The sequence below is a fragment of the Pongo pygmaeus genome, chromosome 14 (assembly GCF_028885625.2).
Source record: "Pongo pygmaeus isolate AG05252 chromosome 14, NHGRI_mPonPyg2-v2.0_pri, whole genome shotgun sequence".
In the NCBI taxonomy this organism is placed as follows: domain Eukaryota; kingdom Metazoa; phylum Chordata; class Mammalia; order Primates; family Hominidae; genus Pongo; species Pongo pygmaeus.
In genome coordinates, this window is record NC_072387.2 from 44,786,648 (window position 1) to 44,810,833 (window position 24,186).

Sequence of the window (24,186 nt, forward strand, 5' to 3'; positions counted from 1 at the left end):
AATAGAGACAAACAAACCAATTTAATAATAGGCAAAGGACTTGAATAGACATTTCTCCAAAGAAGATACAGTTGTCCCTCTACATCCAAGGGTGATTGGTTCCAGGACCCCCATGGATGCCAAAATTCACAGATGCTCAAGTCCCTTACATAAAATGGTGTCACATTTCCATATAATGTACACATATAATCCAGTATATTTTAAATCATCTCTAGATTACTTATACATAACACAAAAGTAAATGCTACATAAATAGATGTTATACTTTATTGAGTTAAAAAAATTATTTATTATTATTGTATTATTATTATTATTGTTTTTTCCCCAATTTTTTTTGATCCACAGTTGGTTGAATTCATGGATGCAGAATTCGTGGATATGGAAGGCTATCTGTATAGAAATGGCCGACAAGTACAAGAAAAGGTGTTCAACATCATTAGTCATTAGGAAAGTGCAAATCAAAACCTCAGTAAGATATCACTTCACATCCACTAGGATGGTTAAATTTTTTTTAAATAAAGGACAACATGTGTTGACAAGGATGTAAAGAAATTGGAACCCTGATACACAGCTAATGGGAATATAAAATGGTACAGCCACTATAGAAAATAGCTTGGCAGTTCCTCAAAAAGATAAACAAAATGGAATTAACCCAGCAATTCTACTTCTAGGCATGCACCAAAGAGAATTAAAAACATTTATGCACAAAACTTGTACAGGGATGTTCATAGTAGCATTATTCATAATAGTGAAGAGGTGTAAACATGCAAATGTTCATCAGCTGATGATTCTGTAAATAAAATGTGGCATATCCAAAAACTGGAATATTACTCCGCCACAGAAAGGAATAAAGAATTCATATATGTTCCAACATGGATGAACCTTGAAAATGTTACATTAAGCAGCAGAAGTTAAACACCCAAGTTCACATATTGTATGCTCCCATTTACAGTTGGAAATGTGCCACATAACATTTCAGTCAGCAATGGACTGCATATATGATAGTATTCCTGTAAGATTATAATACTGTATTTGTACTGTACCTTTTCTATGTTTAGATACACAAATACCATTGTGTTAAAATTGTCAGAGTGTTCTCTACAGTAATATGCTGTACAGGTTTGTAACAGGAGCAACAGGCTATACCATATAGCTAGGTGTGTAGTAGGCTCTACCATCTAGGTTTTTGTAAGCACACTCTATGATGTTTGCACAATGACAAAATTGCCTTATGACACACTTCTCACAACATGTCCCCATCATTAAGGGGCACATGACTGACAGTATATGAAATAACAAGACCAGAGAAAACCATAAAGACAGAAAGCAGATTAGTAATTGCCAGGAGTTTAGTGGAAGGGGGTTTGGGAACTAACTGCTCATTCATATAGGCTTTCTTTTTGGGGTGATGAAAATGTTCTGGAATCAGTTAGCGGTGATGCTTGCATGACCCCATGAACATACGAAAAATCATTGAGTTGTACACTTTACTTTATTATATTTAAAAAAATTTTTTAAATGGGGTCTGGCTCTGTTGCCCAAGCTGCAATGCAGTGGCATGAACATAGCTCACTGCAGCCTTCAGCTCCTGGGCTCAAGTGATTGTCCTGCCTTGGCCTTCCAAAGTGCTAAGGATACAGAGTTGTAGGCTAAAAGGATAATTTTTTTGGTATGTGAATAATATCTCAATTAAAAAATTTTTTTAAATGTACTTTGGGAATAATCCATGTCCTGTTAAAATTTTCTTTAGTTTATTAATCATGTTTAAAAATGATTTCTTCTGGTGAAATATGGAATTAACCACAATCATTCAATTATTATGTCTAATTAATATAGCTCATTATAGATATTTATTATTTATAGTACTAAATGATTTTCTATTACATTAAGGATGTTTTGAGTAGCTTCCAAAATATGGCCCATTTCTAAAAGATCTAACTAACATGATGACACAAATGTCTGAATAATAACTGACTAATGACACTAATGATGAAGCTGAGATACTTCACTGGTAAAAGATATTTAATCTCCTAGATGTCTTTTAGATCAGTGTTTTCCAAACTGCAGAATGCAACTCATTAGTGGATTGATTTACTGAATTACAATAGCAATATAAAAATAACAGAAAAGGAAACAGAAGAAGAAAAAGAACATATATTAATAAAAAGAACAGAAAAGGGGCCAGGTGCAGTGATTCATGCCTGTAATCCCAGCACTTTAGGAGGCCAAGGTGGGAGATTGCTTGAGCCCAGGAGATTAATACCAGCCTGAAAAACATGGCAAGACCCTGTCTATATTCTCTACAGAAAATCAAAAAATTAGCTAGACATGGTGGCTCATGCTTATAGTCCTAGCTACTCAGGAGGCTGAGGCAGGGGGATCTCTTGAGCCTGGGAGTTTAGGGTTACAGTGAGCAATCATTGTACCACTGCACTCTAGCTGGGGCAACAGCACAAGACCTGTCTCTTTAAAAAAAAAACAAAAAAAAAAACAAAAAAAGAAATATCAATATGCATCACACATAGTAAGAGAAAATATTCTTTCATAAATTGTAAAATATATAAATATATATGTGGGTATAGGGATCACAATATGGTGTTAGTCATGGTCAACAAAGTTTGGAAACTATTCTATGCTCCTGAGCATTATGGTTTTTACATAAATAATAGCAGCTAAGCCTCCTGCAAGTTTATGTTATTAATAGCAAAACAGTCACTTGCAGTTCCAAATTATTGTCATATGTATTTTTCTGTCCTCACAAATCAATACATTGTTACTCTGCTGATTCTTTATATTCAATAAAGCGCTATAGTAATGATAATAGTTAATGTTTATTGAATTTGGGATTTTTAAAAATAATCTCTAATTCTCATACCAATCATTCATTTTGGGTTTCATCTCTTCATCTTATGGGGGAGAAAATGGAATCTGAGAGTGGTTACTTATATAAAGCCACATTAAATAGTAAGAAATGGAGGCAAAAACTGATTGATCTATCTGCTCCAAAGTCAGTGCCGATTTTCATTTACACTTGTCCCCGCTTTATCCATGGTTTTACTTTCCACAGTTTCAGTTACCTGTGGTCAGCCATGGTCTGAAAATAGGTGATTATGGTACAATAAGCTATTTTGAGAGAGAGAGAGACACCACATTCATATAACTTTTATTACAGTATGCTGTTATAATTAAGTTGTATTATTAGTTACTGCTAATCTCTTCCTATGCATAATTTGTAAATTTAATTCATCATAGATATCTATGTATGTAAAAAAACTTAGCATACACAAGGTGCAGTACTATCCATGGTTTTGGTATCCACTGGTGGTCTTTGGAATGTATCTCTCTTGGGTAAGAGAGGACTACTGTACCACCTTGCTTCTCACTATTTTTTTAAACACTGTACTGTATTAGTTATACAGTATTTATACTGCTGTTTTGACTTAAGAATTTCCATAGGCTATCTGGACTGTCTCTTGACTTTTCTGTTTTAATATAAAATTATTTAAAATGATTATAAAGTATACATATTCTTATATAAAACCTAAGAGGCATAAATATAAATCATCCACAATTTCACTAACCTATTTTGTACTATAATTTTCGTTTACTATTACAGGTAAGCGTTTTTCTATGTTAGCTATGTACTCTCCTAGAATGTAATTTTTGCAACTTCCTAATATCAACAGAGTTACTGACTTACTCTTTTAATGTTGGATATTTTGGTTGTGTTATCTCTACTGTAGCTGCTTTTTAAAAAAATCAAAATCAGAAGGATGCGCCCCTAACAATCTGTCTCTTACCAAGTCCTAGTATCAATTTCCCTCAGGTTCTTTTGCTCCAGTGTACCAATGGCTCCTTGGTTATTTTCTTCCTTTAGGGCTTTTAGTCACTTTAAAACTATTCATAAGCAGAAAAAAATGAGATTTCACACTAAAGAAAAAAATAAACTTTAGTTTTCTATTTTTAGGAACTATTCCTGTGGTATCAGTTTTGAGCTCCTTGCTTTCGGGAATATGATTTTTCATAGTTAATACACACCATGGGCCACAGTCAATAAAGTTACCTATTGACTTGTCTAGACTTTTTTGGCAACTTACAAAACTTATCCTAAAAAGACTGTTTCTCCTATTTAATCTTAAAGAGACTTTTGTCCAATTGATATATGTAAAGATCTCTAGAATACATCCTTCAACAGCCGTATAGATATCTTGTTCATTTGTGGTCATAATACATAGTATTATGTCTACACAGTAGGACTATAATAGCTAATATTAAATCTACATAGTCCACATAGTAGGACTATAATAGTTAATATTAAATCAGGCACTATCCCTTTCTGCTAGATTTTTAAAAGAGAATTTCACATTTACATGGGTATTTTCTAATGTTCTGATTTGTTCTGAATGTTAGGAAAAATGGGTAAGTCAATATTTTAATATTAGTACATATGAGAATATCAACCAAAGCAAACATTAAAAGCCATGGAGACTTGATTAAAAGTTCACAAATCATAAATATACCAATCCGTAAATTATAATAAAGCAAATACTGATGTAACCACCACTTAGGTCAATCACTAGAATATTATCATCATACTGGAAGATGCCATCATGTCGCTCACAATTATTATTCACTTCTTCCTTTCCATTGGTATTAATAATTACTAGCCTGTCTTCTGACATCATAGTTTAATTTTGTCTGTCTTTGAACTTTAAATGAATGGGATCACATTGTACATATTCTTTTATTTCTGACCGACTTCACTCAATACTGAGAATGTTGTATGAGTTATAGTTTGTTTTTATTGCTGTTTTTCATATATGTATATATAATTTTTATCCATTCCATTACTGATGGACATTTAGGCTGTACTCAGTTTTGAACTGTCAAGAATAAAGCTGCTATGAACATTCTTGTTCTTTTGGTGTAAATGTATGCACCATTCTATTTGATATATTACTGGAATTGTTGGGTTATAGAGAAGGTATATGATCAGCTAAATATAGAAAGTAATGCTAAAATGTATTTGATATGGTTTGGCCCTGTGTCCCCAACCCAAATCTCATGTTGAATTGTAATCCCTGGTGCTGAGGGAGTAACCTGGTGGGAGATAATTTGATCCTGGGGGCAGATCTCCCCCTTAGTGTCCTTGTGATAGTGAGTTCTCACGAAATCTGGTTGTTTGAAAATGTATAGCACTTCCCCATTCACTCTCTCTTCTGCTCTGCCATGTGAAGAAGGCGCTTGCTTCCCCTTCGCCCTTCCACCATGGTTGTAAGTTTCCTGAGGCCTCCCCAAACATGTTTCCTATACAACTTGCGGGACTGTGATTCAATGAAACTTCTTTTCTTCATAAATTACCCAGTCTCAGGTAGTTCTTTATAGCAGTGTGAAAACAAACTAATACAATATTCCAAAGTGGTTGTATAAATGTATACTCCTACTAGCAGTGTATGAGAATCGCCTATTCCTCCACATCCTTGACAACACTTGGAATCATCAATCTTCAAAATTTGTGGCTGTATCTTGTAATTTTAATTTGCATTCTGCTGATGACTAATGGTGTTGAGTCTCTCTTCACATGTCCTTTGGCCATTTGGATATTCCATTCTGTGAGGTGCCTAATACCGTAACTTCCTTTAAAGACTCAAATTTGAGTCATCAACAAAAGGAGGATACTAATTTCCAGAGTTAAGCCAGTAAGAAGAACAATATTTTGAGGTAGTACCAATTATATATACCTAATTTGGATGATTAGAGAGATATTTCTATGTTTCTATTAGATGAGTGATTTGCATTGTTTATAGTTTCAGAGAGTGAATGGGTTTTTTTTTTCCATTTGACCATTTATTTAGTCATAAACTCATTCAAAAATTATTAAATACCAATTTATGCCAGGCACTCTATTCAACATTAAGTTTCATCAGAGATGGAAGTGATTGATCTGGGATCAAGCACAAGCAGTGCTGGAGGGCACAAACCAGCTGAATGGGCAGGTATACCTGACTGTGCCATCTACCTCGATGCACCAGCACCTTAAGCTCAGTGCAGACCTGTGGTGTGGAGGGCCTCACAGACAACCTGATCTCAGCCTGATTCACAGCTGCTGCTACATAAGGGGGTGGGAGGAATGAGTTTGGCACCCAGGTGATCTACTTGGTTGTCCTTTGGTAGTAACTTGCTCAATTTTGACAGTAAGTGGACAAGTATCTTAGCCATGACTTGGAAAGGACATGATAAACACAAGTTCAGATTCCCCAGGGATAAGAGTCTGGGTCATCCTGCCAGAGGAAGAAAAGGCCCACACTTGGGTCATGGATAAATCAGCTTGGTACATGGGACTGCAGTTGCGCTATATAGCCCTACTCCTTCTGCCCAAACCTGGTTCCTAGCCTTCCCCCACAGGTGTTGATCCTAAGAACCCTCACTAATAAACTTCCTGGCCAGATGCAGTGGCTCATGCCTGTAAGCTCAGCACTTTGGGAGGCCAAGGAGAGAGGATATTTTGAGGTCAGGAGTTTGAGACCAGCCTGGCCAACATGGTGAAACCCTGTCTCTACTAGAAATACAAAAATTAGCCAGGAATGGTGGCACACACCTGTAATCTCAGCTATTTGGGAGGCTGAGGCAGAATAATAATTTGAATCCAGGAGGCAGAAGTTGCAGTGAGCAGAGATTGCACCACTGCACTTCAACCTGGGTGACAGAGCAAGACTCCATCTCAAAATAAACACATAAATACATAAGGCCAGGCGTGGTGGCTCATGCCTGTAATCCCAGCACCTTGGGAGGCCAAGGCAGGTGGATCACCTGAGGTCGGGAGTTCGAGACCAGCCTGACCAACATGGAGAAACCCCGTCTCTAATAAAAATACAAAATTAGCCGGGCATGGTGGCATGTGTCCGTAATCCCAGCTACTCGGGAGGCTGAGGCAGGAGAATCACTTGAACCCGGGAGGTGGAGGTTGCAGTGAGCCAAGATGGTACCATTGCACTACAGCCTGGGCAACAAGAGCTAAACTCCACCTCAATAAATAAATAAATGAGTAAAATAAACTTCCTACATGCTGATTCCTATTTCAGAGTCTACTACCTGAGAGATACAACTCCCAGTAATATTCAATGGAAAACCAAACTGCCCTCGTAGACCTACATTCTGGTGACATACATACGTGTATGTGCTAACATATGATTAGAATAAAGAAGTTTAACTTTCATTTTTGAAATATTTCCCTCTTCACTATTTAAGCAAATTTGAATAACAGAGGTAATATATTTTTAGAACAGATATGAATTAGAAAATAAACCTGAACTACAAGATATTAATAAAAATATTTAGGGTGGTTGTGCAGAAAAGTCAACATAGCAGGCTTTAGGCTACTGTCTTTGGAAAAGCTTGCTTGCGAGGTTGGCCCTTGGCTGGTATCTGGAAACTTACTGGTAAACAGTTCCCTACACAGATATAAACCTTTTCCCAAATGAAAAGAATGATTCACTGTGCCTATGCTGTTTGTACAAACAATGTGGTTTATATTGAACACCTGTTTTCCTTCTGCGAGTCTGGAATTTTGGTGCATGCCAGGCAGAGGAAGCCTATGTGATCTGCTCCCAATAGAAACATTAGATGCTAAGTATCTAATGAGCTTCTCTGGTAGATAAAACTTCATGTACTGTCATACCTGTTGTTGCAATTTTTTTGCTGGAGGAATTAACTATTTCTTATGTGACCCTAACTTGGAGAAAACTTTCAGAAGCTTGAGCCTAATTTTCTGAGAATTCATCCCATGTGCCTTATCCCTTTGTTGATTTTGCTTTGTATTCCTTAGCTATAAATTCCCTGTGGGGCACATGGATTAGAGAAAGAAAGAAAAAAAGAAAGAAAGAGAGAGAGAGAGGAAGTAAAGAAGGAAGGAAGGAAGGAAATATATATTAGCCATAAGTACAAATATATGCCAATCCTTATGAATTCTTCTAGTGCATCACTGAATATGGGAGTGGTCTTGGGGACTCTGACAGTATAGAATTCTTCTAGTGAATCACTGAATATGGATGGTAGTGGTCTTGGGGACTCTGACACAGTGGCATAATAGTTTTTCCAGGGAAGTCCTTTGTCAGAATTTATTTTAATACTTAAACTACATTATATTTCCAATAATGAAAATGTATAAAGATAATAAATAATAATTTAAAGAATTTGACTATTCAAGAAAGAATATACTTTATCTAGCCAAATATTGGACAAAATGTTGCTACCTCATTAATCTCCACCAAGGAAATTTGCTATACTTGAGTGGCTCTTACCCTGACCTATATTTAAAAAGGATGCTGACTTATAGCTGATTCACATGTTGGCTTAATTTTTTATAGGGTTAAGTTATATATTAATGTTTTTCCCTACATGGGATAAAGTTACTCAGACAAGGATTACCTGAGTAATTCTTCTGTATTTAGTACAGGACCAGGGAAAATCGTGTGTAGATATAACCTTCTAAACTCACAAAACATTCCTGTGTTTTTGGTTTTCTTTTCTTAAGAGACAGTGTCTTGCTCTGTTGACCAGGCTGGATTGCAGTGGTGCAATCGTGGCTCACTGCAGCCTTGAACTCCTGGGCTCAGGTGCTCCTCCTGTCTCAGCCTCCCAAGCAGCTGGGACTACAGTGCACACCATCACACCCAGTCAACTTTTCTAATTTTTTGTAGAGACAGAGTCTTGCGATGTTTCCCAAGTTGGTCTTGAACTTGAGGCCTCAAGCAATCCTCCTGCCTCAGCCTCCCAAAATGTTGTATGACAGGCATGAGCCACTGCACCAGGCCCTCTGTTCTTTATCTATCTTAAATTGGTTTTATTTACATAGAAAAAACAGTTGAAACTGCACTGTCACCTACGTTTATTTTAGTGTCCACTCCAGTGAACATATTTCCTGACTAAAAAGGGTAGGGCTGATGCCGTAATTATTCAGGCATACTTTGTCTTATTATGCTTCACTTTATTGTGCTTCAAAGATACTGCATGTTTTACAAATTGAAGACTTGTGGCAACCCTGTGTTGAGCAAGTCTATCAGCACTATTTTTCCAATAGCTTATGTTCATTTCCTATCTGCGTCATATTTTGGTAATTCTCACAATATTTCAAACTTTTAAATTATTACTATATCTGTTTATGGTGATCAGTGATCTTTGATATTACTACTGTAATTGTTTTAGGGAGCCATAAACCATGCCCATATAAAACAGCAAACTGTTTAATAAAGGTATGTATGTTCTGACTGCTCTACCAACCAGCCATTCCTGGGTCTCTCTCCCTCTCTTTGGGCTTCTCTATTCACTGAGACACAATACTATTGAAATTAGGCCAATTAATAACCCTACTATGGTGTTGAAGTAAAAGGAAGGGTTGCACATCTCTCACTTTAATTTGGCTAGAAATGATAAGCTTAGTCATTTAGTGAGGAAGGTATGTTGAAAGCTGAGATAGGCTGAAAGCTACGCCTCTTGTGCCAAACAGTTAAGCCAAGGCGTAAATGCAAAGGGAAGATTCTTAAAAGAAATTAAAAGCACCACTCTAGTGAACACACAAATGATAAGGAAGCAAAACAGCTTTCTTGCTGACATGGAGAAAGTGTGAGTGGTCTGGATAGAAGACCAAAGAAACCACAATATTCTCTTAAGCCAAAACCTAATCAAGAGTAAGACCCTAAATCCCTTCAATTCTATGAAGGCTGAAAGAAATGAGAAAGCTGCAGAAGAAAAGCTGGAAGCCAGCAGAGGATGGTTCATGAGGTTTAAGGAAAGAAGCCCCCTTCATAACATAAAAATGCCAAGTGAAGCAGCAAGTGCTGATGTCACACCTGTTGCTGCAATTTTTTGCTGGAGGAATTAAATATGTCTTATGTGTTGCAGCAAGTTACCCAGAACTAGCTAAGATCATTGATGAAGGCAATTACACTAACCAACAGATTTTCAATGTACACAAAACAGCCTTCTGTTGGAAAAAGATGCCAGCTGAGAAAAGTGGGAAATTCTGGCCTTCTCCATTATTATCAAGCCTCTAAAGATTCTGGAAATACCCCTATCTCAGCCCCACAGTCCATGTGACTTTTAAAAAAAAAATATGGAGGAAACTGTGAAAACCATATCACCCAGACATTCCCAGCTAGAGAGGAGAAGACAATGCCTGGCTTCAAAGCATCAAAAAACAGGTTGACTTGTCTAATGCAGCCAGTGACTTTATGTTGAAGCTAATGCTCAATTACCATTCTGAAAATCCTAGGAATTATGCTAAACCTACTCTTCCTGTACTGTATACATGAAACAACAAAGCCCAGATGACAGTACAAGAGTTTAAAGTTTACAGCATGGTTTATTGAATATTTTAAGCCCAGTGTTGAGACCTACTGCTCAGAAAATAAGATTCCTTTCAAAATATTACAATTCTTTGAGAATGTACCTGGTTACATCCAAGAACTCTGTGGGAGATACACAAGAAGATAAATGCTGTTTAAATGCCTGCTAACATAACATCTATTCTGCTGCCCATGGATCAAGGAGTAATTTTAGCTTTCAAGTCTTATTATTTAAGAAATACATTTCATAAGGTTATACTTGCCATAGATAGTGATTCCTCTGATGGGTGTGGAAGAAAACTTTCCGGAAAGGATTCATTATTCTAGACGCCACTAAGAACATTTGTGATTTATGGGAGGAGGTAGAAAAATGTCAACATTAAAAGAAGTTTGGAAGAAGTTGATTCCAACCCTCACAGATGACTATGAGGGGTGCAAGACTTCAGTGGAGGAAGTAACTGTAGATGTTTTGGAAACAGCAAGAGAACTAGAATTAGAAGTAGAGCCTGAAAAGGTGACTGACTTGCTGCAATTTCATGTTAAAATTTGAATGGATGAGGAGTTGCTTCTTACAGATGAGCAACGAAAGTGCTCTTAGATGAAATCTGCTCCTGGTAAGGACGCTGTGATGTCATTTTTGAAATGACAGCAAAGGATTTAGAATATTCTATGGACTTAGTTGATAAATCAGCAGCAGAGTTTGAAAGGACTATGCAAATTTTGAAAGAAGTTCTACTGTGGGTAAAATACTATCAAACCACAACACATATGACAGAGACATCTTTCATAAAAGAGTCAATTGGTGCAGCAAACTTCGTTGTTGCCCTATTTTCAAAATCTGCCACAGGCACTTCAGCTTTCAGCAACCACCACCCTGATCCATCAGGAGCCATCAACAATGAGGCAAGATCCTCCACCAGCAAAAAGATTATAACTCACTGAAGGCTCAGATGATCAATAGCATTTTTCAGCATAAAACTGTTTAAAATTAAGGCATTTACATTGTTTTTAGACATGCTATTGCACACTTAATAGACTACAGGAATGGTATAAAAATAACTTTTATATATAATGAGAAACCCTAAAATTTGTGTAACTCACTTCATTGTGATACTTCCTTCATTACAGTGATCCGGAACCAAACCCATAACATCTCCAAGGTATGCCTGTGTTTATGTGGTTGTTAATGGTGTAGTTTTAAGTTCTCCTAGGTACATATTATTTTAGTTTAAAAAATAATATATTATCATGCTTGAGGACCAAAAATGTATCTGGGATCTAAAAAAAATGTGTATAAATAGTGGAACAGATCACAACTTCTTTAAGTTATCTTACCATCTGCAATTTTATATTGTTGCTATAAAACCTAGAAGTTCAACTTCCAAAATATAGTGGACACCTGTTTTGTCAGTGGCATTTATGTGCAAATGTAACTAATTAGAAAGAAAATATATAGCTAGACTTACGTTTTCACTAGATTCTCTTGCATCCTAGGCAGTTGATGCATCTGTTGCCTTTTAGAAACTTGATGTAAACCAGAACCCTGAAATACAAAAATTTGAGTGTTTATCCTCTTAGTTCATAATTGATTTCAGAAATAAGAGAGATAGTCAATTCTCAATTAACTCTCCCATAACCAGGTTCTTTTGCAGCATGTGTAAGAGAAGCTGAGAAAAATGGGAAATTCTGGCTTTCTCCATTATTATCAAGCCTCTAAAGATTCTGGAAATCCCCCTATCTCAGCCCCACAGTCCATGTGACTTTAAAAAAAAAAAAATACAGAGGAAACTGTGAAAACCATATCACCTATGTGGTATAGATCATTAAAACTTCTTGTAGAAGACACTAAATATAGATAATGCATGTACCCTGCCATTACAGTAGGTAAGACAATAGAAGCTGTAGTATTTTGAGGCAGAAATAGAAAGATAAGATAATATTTTCATTTTTGCCTATCTTGAAATTCCTCCAGGATATAAAAGTGGAGATTTCTAGTGGTCAGTGTAAATGTAATCTGCAATTCAGAAACAATTGAGAATGATGATCTTAGAGATGGCAAATGAAGCCAAGAGTGAATGAGATCATTCATTGAGGGTACACAGAGAAGTAAGAGAATCAATAATACAAACTTGAGAAAGCAACTTTTAAAGGATAGGACAATTAACAAAGATAGACAGGCCATCATTTAAACAATAAGAAAACCCAGGAAAAAATACTGTCATGGAAGTCAAGTCAGGGAGGGTGGGGAGTATTCAAAGAAGTGAGCATGGTTGGCAGTGTAAAATGCCTCACAGATGCTTCGCCAAACTTGAAGAGGAGTTGCTGTATTTGGCTATTAAGAGATAAACTAGGCAAAAGCATGATGGCGGGGTCACAAGATAAATGAAAAGAGATAGAGGACTAAAAAGCAATGGCAATGAGTATATTCATTTATTCATGAAGTTTGGCTGAGAAAAAGAAAGCTAAGGTGGTAGTTTTATGAGGACAGTTAATCGTAAAGTAAAAGTTTGTTTTTATTTTGTTTTGGTGGAAGAGTTGAGCATGTCACAAGCAAAGGATAAGCCAAAGGCAGTAAAAGAGAGATTAAAAATATGAGAGGGGATATTATTAAGTAAGTCCTAGAGGCAGCAGATAAGACTGGGGAAGAGGTTTGGGATCATTTTCCTTTAAGACAGGAAGAACAGGATAGTAAATTTGAAAATAAAAAGGAGGAAAATTGGGTTTCACACCTGATAGATTCTCTTTTTGTGTGTGAGCTAAGATATTAGATCATTTGATATGAGTGACAGGGTTGGGTATATTGGAACAGAAAATAGAATTCATTCATTCATTCAGCTAATGTTATTGAGCATCTACTATATGCTGCCACTACATTAAGCACTCAGGTACAAAGACAAATGGGTTATGGCTCTATTGGGGAAACAGCAAAATAAATAGGTGATTACAATTAAGTGCCTTGATGGAGATGTGCACAGGTGCTTTGCAAGCATACAGGAGATGTAGCTAATTGAGAGTATGGGGGGCTCCACATGGAAGAGCAGCCAATTAAGAACTAAGGAAAGGATGTTCTAGGTAGAAGTAACAGTAAGGACCTTAGGTATAAAGCAGCAGATATATCCAGGAATAGCACATAGCATTTGGTCTAACGGCAGTCTAGGATATTAGCAGGGATAAGGCTGCAGAGACAGGAACAGGCAAGTTGAAGAGGACCCTGCAGAGAACACACCACAGGAGCTTGGCTGTGATCCTCTGGGTAATGCAAACTGAAGGTTTTTAACAGGAAACAACACTATTGTATCTTTATTTCAGAATGATAGGCAGCAGAGAAGAAAAATGTGTGTGGCAGAATTAGTTAAGACTTTGGTAACTATGCTGTTGACATTATATCTCAAGTACTAAATTTAAACCTAAGTACTACATTTAAACCTAGGGAGCCACATTTTTAAATGAACAATAACAGAATTGTCCAAAAAGGCAGCTGAAATACCTGGGCAGTCTGGAATCTATGTTATGAGGAATGGCTAATGTAACTTAATATTTTAGCTTAGAAAACAAAACAAAACAAAAAACTATGGGAAGACTGTGAGTCATTTACAAATCTTTGAAAAACTATCTCGCAGGAGTGGAGACTTGTTCTTATTCTTCAGAGGATGTAACTAAAACCAGTGGATTTTAAGGAAGTTTCAGGAAAAGAGAATAAGAGGCATCATATGATGTTTTAACAATTTTAACAATTAGAACTTCCCGATAATGAAACAGAAAAGCCTCAGATTCCTTATCTGTGAGCTAAAAGCATTATATTCCTTAATCTCTCAGAGCCATTGCTAAAATCCTGTTTATGAAGATAGAAGCTAAAACTTAAGTTTATTATGTGTTGCAAAAAGCTCTAATCAGTCTTTCTGCCTGAATTTTAAGTAATGCAACATACCTATGTATTAAAAAGCAATGTCCGTATTGTACTTACTTTGTGCATATCAGAAGACTCCCAAGAGAGGGAAACTCAGTTTCATTCAAAACAGTGAATCAAGAGTGAGACAAAGCTACAGAGAGGACAGCAGCAGAAGGATAAACAGCACACTCAGCAAATAGCTCTAGTTATCTACCAATGAATCAATTATTTATGTATTCAGCATGGGAAGAACTGCAAATCATCCATTAACCTTTCCAATCACTGTAGTATCCACATGGTTAGAACTGTCCTTCACTATAAAGATTAACAATTCACTCTAGAGTGAAAATCTTTATTAACATTTATATTGGGGACAGGATTAACATCTTCCTGGGAAGCTGTTAAAATAGGCTTTTATCATATGTTCAGTGATCCTGCAGAGTCAGAGTAGGATTATTTCACATAAGTGAATTTTTCAGATAAACAAAGGTAAATGAATGCTTTGGGGACAAAAGACTTTACTTTTAACCTTAAAAAAATCCTCCAACAATGTTTTGTATATCACCTTTTTCTTAATAACTTGGGCTTATGATTATGAACATACATTTCTATTTTATGTTCAGTTCAGTAAATAATTTTGCATATTTGCTTTTTGCCACTCTTTGTGAAAGGGAATAGAAAGCATGAGTCACCCTGACTGACCTCAGGGAGGAACCTACAGCTGAGTGAAGCAAACAGATATATCAGCAATAAGGGACCAAGAGGCAGGCTAAGGCAAGTAGAAATTCTGGTGCCCCTGTCACAGAGAGGAGATAGGAAAATCAGAAAAGAAACACAGGAAAGTGATATTCACCATTTACTGGAATTTAAAACCTATTATGTGTCAGAAACTTCACCCAGCACTTCACATATATTATTTATCTACATACTCACAAAACCCCTGCAAGATACTGATATTTCCTTTTCACAGGTGAGGAAGGAAATTAAAGTCCAGAAAGGTCACACAGTAGTAAGTGCAGAGCTGGGATTCAAATTCAGATTTGCAATGCCACTACAGTCTGGTCTTTTCATCATGTCATGGCCCCATAAAGAGGTAGTGTTTGTGCTAGACCTTGAAGTAAGTGGAATTGGCATGTATCAGAAGGAGCACATTCCAAGCACATAGTCTGAGGAAAGGCATAAAGATGCCTGTGTTCTAGGAGGAATCAGTGCCTTCAGCCCAGTATCAAGGACCATGAAGTTTGAGCTAATCAACCATTTACAGACAAGAGACTGCAAGAACTGATCCTATCTTGTCTCAATTTCTTACTTACCTTAGTCAACCCTACAACACATACTTCCCTTTACCCACGATAGAACTGACTTTCTCAAAATTTTCTAAATATCCCCCTATTGGCTCTAATCCCCAAACTTAATGCCCTTCCTCTCAATCCTTTCATTAATCCCTGTAGATATTCTGGATCAGTGACTAGCAGATTATTCTTCATGCCACTCCCATCCTCAAAATCCTCTACCTCCTTGTCTGACCTAGCTATGTCTTCAGGACTCCAACCCTCTTTTCGGCTCTTCTTCCCTTAACTGTCACTGTTGAACTTCTTCAGAGCAATATCCTAGACTATTTTTTCTTTTCCCACTGTATATTCTCCCCAATGCATTTCATTCATTCAGTGACTTCACTTTTTATATAATAATTTTGAAATTTTATATAACATTTTGAAATTTTATATAATAATTTGAAATTAATAATTTTCAAATCTTTATTTGTTTCCTGAGAGTCATATATCCAACTGCTCTTTGGACACTTCCATTTGGATGACACACATTGAAAACTGAGTTTACATCCTAATCTTAAAACATATGCCAAAATAAGATTAATATTGATTAAATATTTAAATGTCAGATATTATGATATACAAATACTAAAATATGTGGTGAATGCTATGAAACATTGAGATGGTCTTTTTAACTGTAACATTAGAAGTCATAAATAAAAGATAGCTCTGATAACCTCAAAACAAAAACTCTACAATACCAACAATATCATAAATAAAACTGAAAGGCAAATGAATAGCTTGAAAATAGATGCAACATCTTTCATAATTTACTGATCACCTCTTTGTCCTGTATTTATAAGTACGCACTTCTACCAACAGCAATTCCATCTCTCAAGATCTTACCATGCATAATTATAAAGTGAAGTGCCTTGAATTTCATGATAGCACAGAGATAGCAGCTACCTGTTTGAATTCTAGTGATTACGGGTGAAACTAAAAGAATAATTAAGGAAGCAAATGCGAAAAATAACCTCTTAATTTGGAAAAACTGTTATGTCCTTTTTACTTTTTTTTTTTTTCTGAGATGGAGTCTTGCTCTATCATCCAGGCTGGAGTGCAGTGGTGTGATCTTGGCTCACTGCAACCTCTGCCTCCCAGGTTCAAGCTATTCTCCTGCCTCACCTCCGAGTAGCTGGGACTACAGGCGCCCACCACCACGCCCAGCTAATTTTTGTATTTCTAGTAGAGACAGGGTTTCGCTATGTTGACCAGGCTGGTCTCAAACGCCTGAACTCGTGATCCGACCACCTCAGCCTCCCAAAGTGCTGGGATTACAGGCTTGAGCCACCGTGCCCAGCCCTTTTTATCTTTTATACAAGTTGTATATTTTCCTGTCTACCCTCCATATTTAGAAACTTAATTCCAACATCTGCTTCTCTCCCAAACCAAAAACAAAACCTAGAAAACTGAAAAACATAATTTATAGTAAGAAGAAACACTTAGAATTTGGAAATAAAAAAGAGTTACCTGAGACATTTCAGCTAGGTATGTACAGCGTTCATTGTTGATCTTCTGGTAAGCCTGTGTGAAGATAGAAAAGCAAAGGGTCCAACATATGAGAAGATTAGCAATATTAGCAAGACTAAGTTAAGGTGTATGTCTCTATAGTGTAGGAAATAGTTTTGTAAGCATTTTGTGATAATCATAGAGTAGGTTTGTAGATAACATTAGAAATAATGGCAGTTTCAAAGGAATTGCTAAGTATAGAGTAAAAACAAACCTTTGATTCTTGTTCCAGTTTAAGTGCATAGTATTTCACTTGACTTTCAAGAGTCCTCTTTTCTTTTTCTAGCTGTTTAAGTAGTGTGTTTAAGGATTCCTAAAAATATAAATAGTAAAATTTTATATGTACTCATGTTCTAAACAAAATAAGAAATGACCATCAATTTCTTCACTAGCAAATGCCTTGTATACCTAATATTCTGTGATTTCATAATTCTATGATGTGTACTTTTTTTTTTTTTTTTTTTTTTAGACAGAGTCTCACTCTGTCACCCAGGCTGGAGTGCAATGGCGTGATCTTGGCTCACTGCAACCTCCGCCTCCCAGGTCCAAGCGACTCTCCTGCCTCAGGCTCCCAAGTAGCTGGGATTACAGGTACCTGCCACCATGCCAGGCTAATTTTTTGTATTTTTAGTAGAGACGTGGTTTCACCATGTTGGCCAGGCTGGTCTCGAATTCCTGACCTCAGGTGATCCACCCACCTCAGCCTCCCAAAGTGCTGGGATTACAGGTGTGAGCCACTGCACCAGGCAGTGTACTTTTTAAGTAATAGTAATAATCACAATACTTATTGAACCCTAACAATATGTCATGTATTGTACTAAGTGTTTTTCTTTTTTCATATTAAACTATCTTTATTTGAAAAATGGTATTGTACAAACCTAACACTCTCTATCAAACTTCAATAAGGGCAATTTCAACATCAACTAATGAATAGTAGCTAAACTAACAAGAGATAAATCAAAAGCGCTTTCAAAGGAGCAGCACTGGCTGATGTTCTGCCGAGGCTGTGGGCATTCAGGACCTGGCTACAGGGAAAACAGAATCAAACCAGCTTGTGCTTTGGACCCAAGCCCTCACATCGTGACCTGCCTCCCTCCTGGGGGCTTTGGCACTTCTTGGCCCCTATGCGGGCAGGAACTTGGCCTCACAGTTAGCTGGCTTCTGCGTGTTGTGGTCATTTTTTTTCCAGAGTGCCCAGAGTGCTCTCTCAGTGGACATGGCGGTCATCCAGCTTTCCTGAGGTGTTTTCTCATGGAAGAGGGTCTTGCTATGAAAACTAGAAGTGTCTTTCTTCAATTCTTGGGCCAGTTCTTGGAACAACTTGTAGCAATCTGACACAAGCAGTTCAAGTTTTCATGCACCTTGTGAAGTCTCTGGTCGGGGTCCAGGCAGTAGGTGTCCTCCTCCATGGACTGCTGCTGAGGCCCCATCATGTGTCCTCTATGCAGTTCAGATAGAGTGGGGAGGGTCAGCTACAGCTTCGGGAACTCTCCCACAGGCTGTGCCCTTGCACCCTGCAGAAAGGCCTGCTCCCTGGCATGGTGGCTCTCACCTGTAATCCCAGCACTTTGAGAGGCCGAGGCGGGTAGATCACTTGAGCTCAGGAGTTCGACACCAGCCTGGCCAACATGGCGAACCCTGTCTGTACTAAAAATACAAAAATTAGCTGGCATGGTGGTGCATGCCTGTAATCCCAGCTACTCGGGAGGCTGAGGAAGGAGAATTGCTTGGAACCCAGGAGGCAGAGGTTGCAGTGAGCCGAGATTGCGCCACTGCACTCCAAGCTGAGTGACAGAGCAAGACTCCATTAAAAAAAAAAACAAAAAAACGGAGAGGCCTGCTTGCCGATCAGACTTTGGACTTGTCCTGTGAGTTCTTTCCTTCTTTGGATTTCTTCCCATAACTGCATTCTGTTTCTCCAACTTCCCCTCAGGAAATAAGAAGGGTACACCTAAGCTACCATTGTCATCCACAGTCTTCAGAAGAACTTGTGGCCGGGACGCTGAAGAGGACCCACTATGTCCTGCTTCCCCAATCCCCATTCACTGCCAAGTCCTCATCCTCCACGTAGTCTCTTACCACCCTTGAGCAGATGCAGGGTGCTCAGCACGGTGTGGGCCAGGGAGGTCAGTTGTCTCACTCCAATATTCATGTGGGCTGTTTCATTCCTGTCTTGGCCTGCTCCAGCCTTTCCTTCTCCTTCTTTGCCTGCAAGTGTTGCTTCCATCTTGCAATTTCTTGGCTGGGCAGCTGTGCAGGTTGCTGATGGTCAGTGCTGTCATTCAGATCATCTGTAGTTCGCCCTTGAAGATCTCCAGCATGCTGTGAAGTGTGAGGGGCGTGATTTGCATCAGTCACTTAGGGAAGTTCAGGAGGCCTGTTTTGTCACGCTTTTCTCAGAAGCTCACTGTTTTAGTTTGTTCTCATGCTGCTATGAACAAATACCCGACACTAGGTAATTTATAAAGAAAAGAGGTTTAACTGACTCATGGTTCTGCATGGCTGGGGAGGCCTCAGGAAACTTACAATCGTGGTGGAAGGCACCTCTTCACAGGATGGCAGGAGAGAAAATGAGAGCAAGCAGGTGAAATGCCAGACACTTACAAAGCCATCAGATCTTGTGAGAACTCACTATCACAAGAACAGCATGGAGGAAACAGCCCCCATAATCAATAACCTCCACCTGGTCTCACCCTTGACATGTGGGAATTATTACAATTCAAGATGAGATTTGGGTGGGAACACAGAGCCAAACCATATCACTCAGTCACGTCCTGAAGGGAAGGCCTACTCATTTCATTTAGAACCCCTCAAGCAGAGGTTTTTGAGTGATCAAGGACTGACCTCCAGCATGGGTGATATGAGGACCCCACCGGCCTGGGGTGCTGGCCACATCTTGGCCCTGGCCTCTCTGTGGACCTCACCTTGGGCTGAACCCCTCTGGGCTGTCTCTTCCCTTCTTCTCACTGCATGTCATCTCCTGACCATAAAGGCCACCACAGCAGCACATGTCTGATCACCCAGAGTGTCCATAGGTTCCCTGGCACTAGTCCCAGGATTCTGCACATCACTAATTACTACTGCCCACAGGTGGGCCAGCAGCAGCTGGGTAGGCACTGTGTGGCAGGCAGAGGTGCTCTCTGGCTCCTGAGGGCTCTGCAGCTCTGCTTCCATTCGCCAGTGGCCGGTGGGCCACAGCTGACCACTAGTGTTCTGTCTTTATTACAAACAAGGGCCTAACGACCAGGCAGACCACCCATTGAGCTGGGGATAGGGCAGGTACCCGGTGTTATAGAAAACTGTGCTCTTGATTTGGCTGTACAAATAGAAAGTGACATTACTTATGCAATGCCTTGGGGGAGTGGAAAGAGCTCGTGGCAGCCCCTAGCTCAGGCCACTTCAGGCCCCATCTAGCCCTACAGCACAGCTAGAAGGTCAAAGCAGGGCTATCTCATAGCCCTGTGTCCACACATAATCCTCTCAGGGCACTGTGGTGGCCCATCCCTGGTGAGGTTCATTACCCTAATTTCAAGTTTCCTTCTGCTTCAGGGAAGCCTGGTCCTGCCTACAAAGCGTCTGAATAACGGCTGGGCATGGTGGCTCATGCCTGTAATCCCAGCACTTTGGGAGGCCAAGGCAGGCAGATCATGAGGTCAAGAGATCAAGACCATCCTGGCCAACATGGTGAAACCCCATCTCTATTAAAAATACAAAAATTAGCTGGATGTGGTGGCACACGCCTGTAGTCCCAGCTACTCGAGAGACTGAGGCAAGTGAATCGCTTGAACCCAGGAGGCGGGGGTTGTAGTGAGCCAAGATCATACCACTGTACTCCACCCTGGCAACAGAGCAAGACTCCATCTAAAAAAAAAAAAAAAAAAAAAAAAAATCTTTCTACCTTACTAGATTGAGCTCCTTGTAAAAGGGACTATGTTTTCTTCATCTCCATATCTCCAGTAGCTAGCCAGTGCCCAGCATACACTAAGGGCTCAGTTATTGTCTTATTTTGTTGTCTACTCTGACTTAGGACATGTCACTTCCCCTCTTGACCTCCATATTTAGATCTGTGAATGAGTTAGTGGGTAAAGTCCCTCTAGCTTTAAAACCCCTCCAATATAGACAGAACTCAGAAACCAGAACCAGAAGCTGAGGAATGGCAAATGGAACATTTTCCCTGGTGTGATGGATGAGACCGTAGATCTGGCTACTAGGGTGATTTTTTTGCCACTTGAAAGCCTCTGCAGAATTTGACCCTAGTTTTCAAATCAGACTCTAGAATGATCTTCAGTGTTGGTGGTTTTGCTTTTGAGACTGTTACTGACACAACAGTTTCTGGAAATATTTTTCACGGATAGTATGGGGGCTTCTTTAGCCAAATTGGGTGGGTGCAGGCTCCATCAGCTCGGCAGCTGCTGTCTGAGCCATAGCCTGTCTGCTGAGTCCTGCTCCCCTACAGAGGTTTTTGTCAGAGGCATTTGAACCAGAGCAACTCCATCTTGAATAGAGGCTAGGTAAAATAAGGCTGAGACCTACTGGGCTGCATTCCCAGGAGGTTAGACATTCTTAATCACAGGATGAAATAGGAGGTTGGCACAAGGTACAGGTCAATAAAAGGATGCAGTAAATAAATGGGGCAAAACCCACCAAAACCCTAGATGGCAACAAAAGTAACCTCTGGTTATCCTCACTGCTCATTATATGCTAATTATAATGTATTAGCATACTAAAAGACACTTCTATCAGCACCATGACAGTTTACAAATGCCATGGCAACATCAGGAAGTTACCTGTATAGTCTAAAAAGGGAAGGAACCCTCATTTCCAGGAACTGCCCATCCCTTTCACGGAAAACTCATGAATAATCCACTCCTTTAGCATATAATCAAGAAATAAGCACAAAAATAGCCAACCAGCACCCCTGGGGGCTGCTCTGCTGATGGAGTGGCCATTCTTTTATTCCTTTACTTTCTTAATAAACTTGCTTTCACTTTACACTATGGATTTGCCTCTAATTCTTTTTTGTGCAAGATCCAAGAACGCTCTCTTGGAGTCTGGATCGGGACCTCTTTCCGTTAAGTTTCTCCAGACATACAGTGTGACTGGCCATGTCATCTGTCACAGGTGTGAGAACAATCAAAACCAAGAGCCTGAAGCTGCCGGGATGAGTGCCTGCAGAGGAATCCTGCTCCCTGCAGGTACATCTAAAATGTGTTCCTGTGCTGGGGCCCTGCTCTTTCCAAGAAGGTAGGCTCCAGGGACTCCCAGGATCCTGCTCCCTCGGATACCACAGTCTATGTAGGCAGCAGGACTAAAGTGATGAGAGCCGCCATGATAGTGAGGGCCGAGAGCAGGATGGCGGAATTAGAAGGCAGCGTCCTGCCCCCTGGTGATGAGCTGAGTCACTTGGTCCCTGTCTCCCTCTCAGAGCCACCATCTTGTCGTGGCTTCCCTCAGGAACATTATGAGCTCTCCCCCAGGAAGCGCTTCTTGGTTTCCCATTGTTACCGGATGGTAAGTCTTGACTGCCAGTTGTCCAGGTTCTTGGTGTATTCAACAAAGACTTGAACAAAATGCTCAAACAAAGCAATGGACGACAGCGACATACATTTATTGAAGCAAAAGGACACCCACAGAGTGAAGCAGGCTTAAGTAAGTGGCTCAAGAGGTCTGAGTATGTTCCCTGAGATTATTAACTAAAAGAACTTGATAACACCCTTTAGAGGTTTCCAATTGGTTACACCCTATGCAAATGAAGACAGCCCACGACCAACCAGAGACTGAAGACATGGCCTGCAATCAATCAGAGGCTGAAGTGGAGTTACACTCTATGCAAATAAAGGATAGGCTCATGACCAATCAGAGGCTGAAGTGAAGACTTGGCCCACAACCAATCAGAGGCTGAAGTAAAGACTTGGCTCGTGACCAGTCAAAGGCTGAAGTTTTCCTTTAGGTTTAATTCCAAGAAGTCAGAAGCAGGTTGGCCTTAGGCTCCCTGTCTCCAGACCCTCTTCTCCTGCCTCATCTTCTCCAGACTCCCACCAGGTGGTGGCCTCTTTGGCCCTGGCAGGGACTGGGCGCAGGGAGGGGAGAGGTGCCTGACAGGCCTGACTGAGGCAGGTGGGCAGTTTGTGGCCTTCGGGCATGGCCTGCTCCAATGGAGGTGCCTCCTTGGCCTGCCCCAGCCCAGTCCATCTCCATGCCTCTGGGAGCCCTGGGCCTAAATGCTTTTCATAGATTATTTCATTTAATCCTCATTACAGTTGAAATGTGGCTAATATATTTCCATTTAACTTTTGAGAAGATCGCAGCTTATAGAGATTACATAACTGGCTCAAAGACACGCAGCTAATAATGGTAGAGCTGGAATGTGAACCCAGGTAAAATGACTCCAAAGGCCACAGAGGGTAAACAATTATTATATGCGTGTTCATTTTATTGTTACCATTGTAACAAAAGAGGTACAGGCAAAGACATTTAAAGAGGATGTCCTATTGTTAACTGTATAGTCTAAGTCGATTTTTACTTCCTGGTGAAAACTAACTTAGAAATCTACAAAAACAGGATCAAACAGGCATCCAAATATAGGAAAAAGTGTATGGCACCTTTTTTATAAAAAGATGGAATGTAGTGAATTATCTTGATCCATATCAATAATAGCATACATACACATAATTATAAATTGTTAGAGAAATACACAATTAAAATGTATAATTTTTATCTTCCAATCTGAGTTACACTAGTTTCCTGGTATTAGTGAAATAAATGTAAGGAAACCCTTACGTAAAAAACTCCAGCTACTTGTGATGAGGAGTATCTAGGTTAAGGTCTTACAACTGGTCTACTCTGTAATATCCTCACAATTCTCCTGATTACCAACCTTTAGTGCCTATTCTACCACTCTACTTCTTTCACTTCTTTGGCTTGATAAATAATCTCCTTTTCCTGATCATATTGTTTTTCTTTTTTTGTGTCAGTGCATCCCTCACAAACTCTAGAACTTTCTTTTCTGAATGCTACTTTTCTTAACAGCCTCCTACCCCCATCATCTGTTTTAGCTTTTCAGAGAGGACCTAGAAGTACACCGTTTCCTGGGTATCACATATAGAAATGTAGA

At 39.2% G+C, this 24,186-nt stretch overlaps 1 protein-coding gene across 6 annotated transcripts in view; it reads right to left on the reverse strand.

Annotated features, from left to right (window-relative positions):
- Positions 1-24,186, reverse strand: part of CCDC169 (coiled-coil domain containing 169) — a 71,161-nt gene that overhangs the window by 9,356 nt on the left and 37,619 nt on the right. For 3 of the 6 annotated variants that reach the window (XM_054446419.2, XM_063650764.1, XM_054446420.2), the window contains exons 5-7: positions 17,287-17,385; positions 17,034-17,087; positions 11,810-11,886 (exon numbers count right to left, since the gene is read on the reverse strand). In XM_054446419.2, the coding sequence (XP_054302394.1) occupies positions 11,810-11,886; positions 17,034-17,087; positions 17,287-17,385 (230 nt within the window). Of the gene's footprint in view, positions 1-3,860; positions 3,898-11,809; positions 11,887-17,033; positions 17,088-17,286; positions 17,386-24,186 lie in introns of those variants that run through there. The other 3 variants (XM_063650763.1, XM_054446422.2, XM_054446421.2) reach the window with 2 other exon arrangements.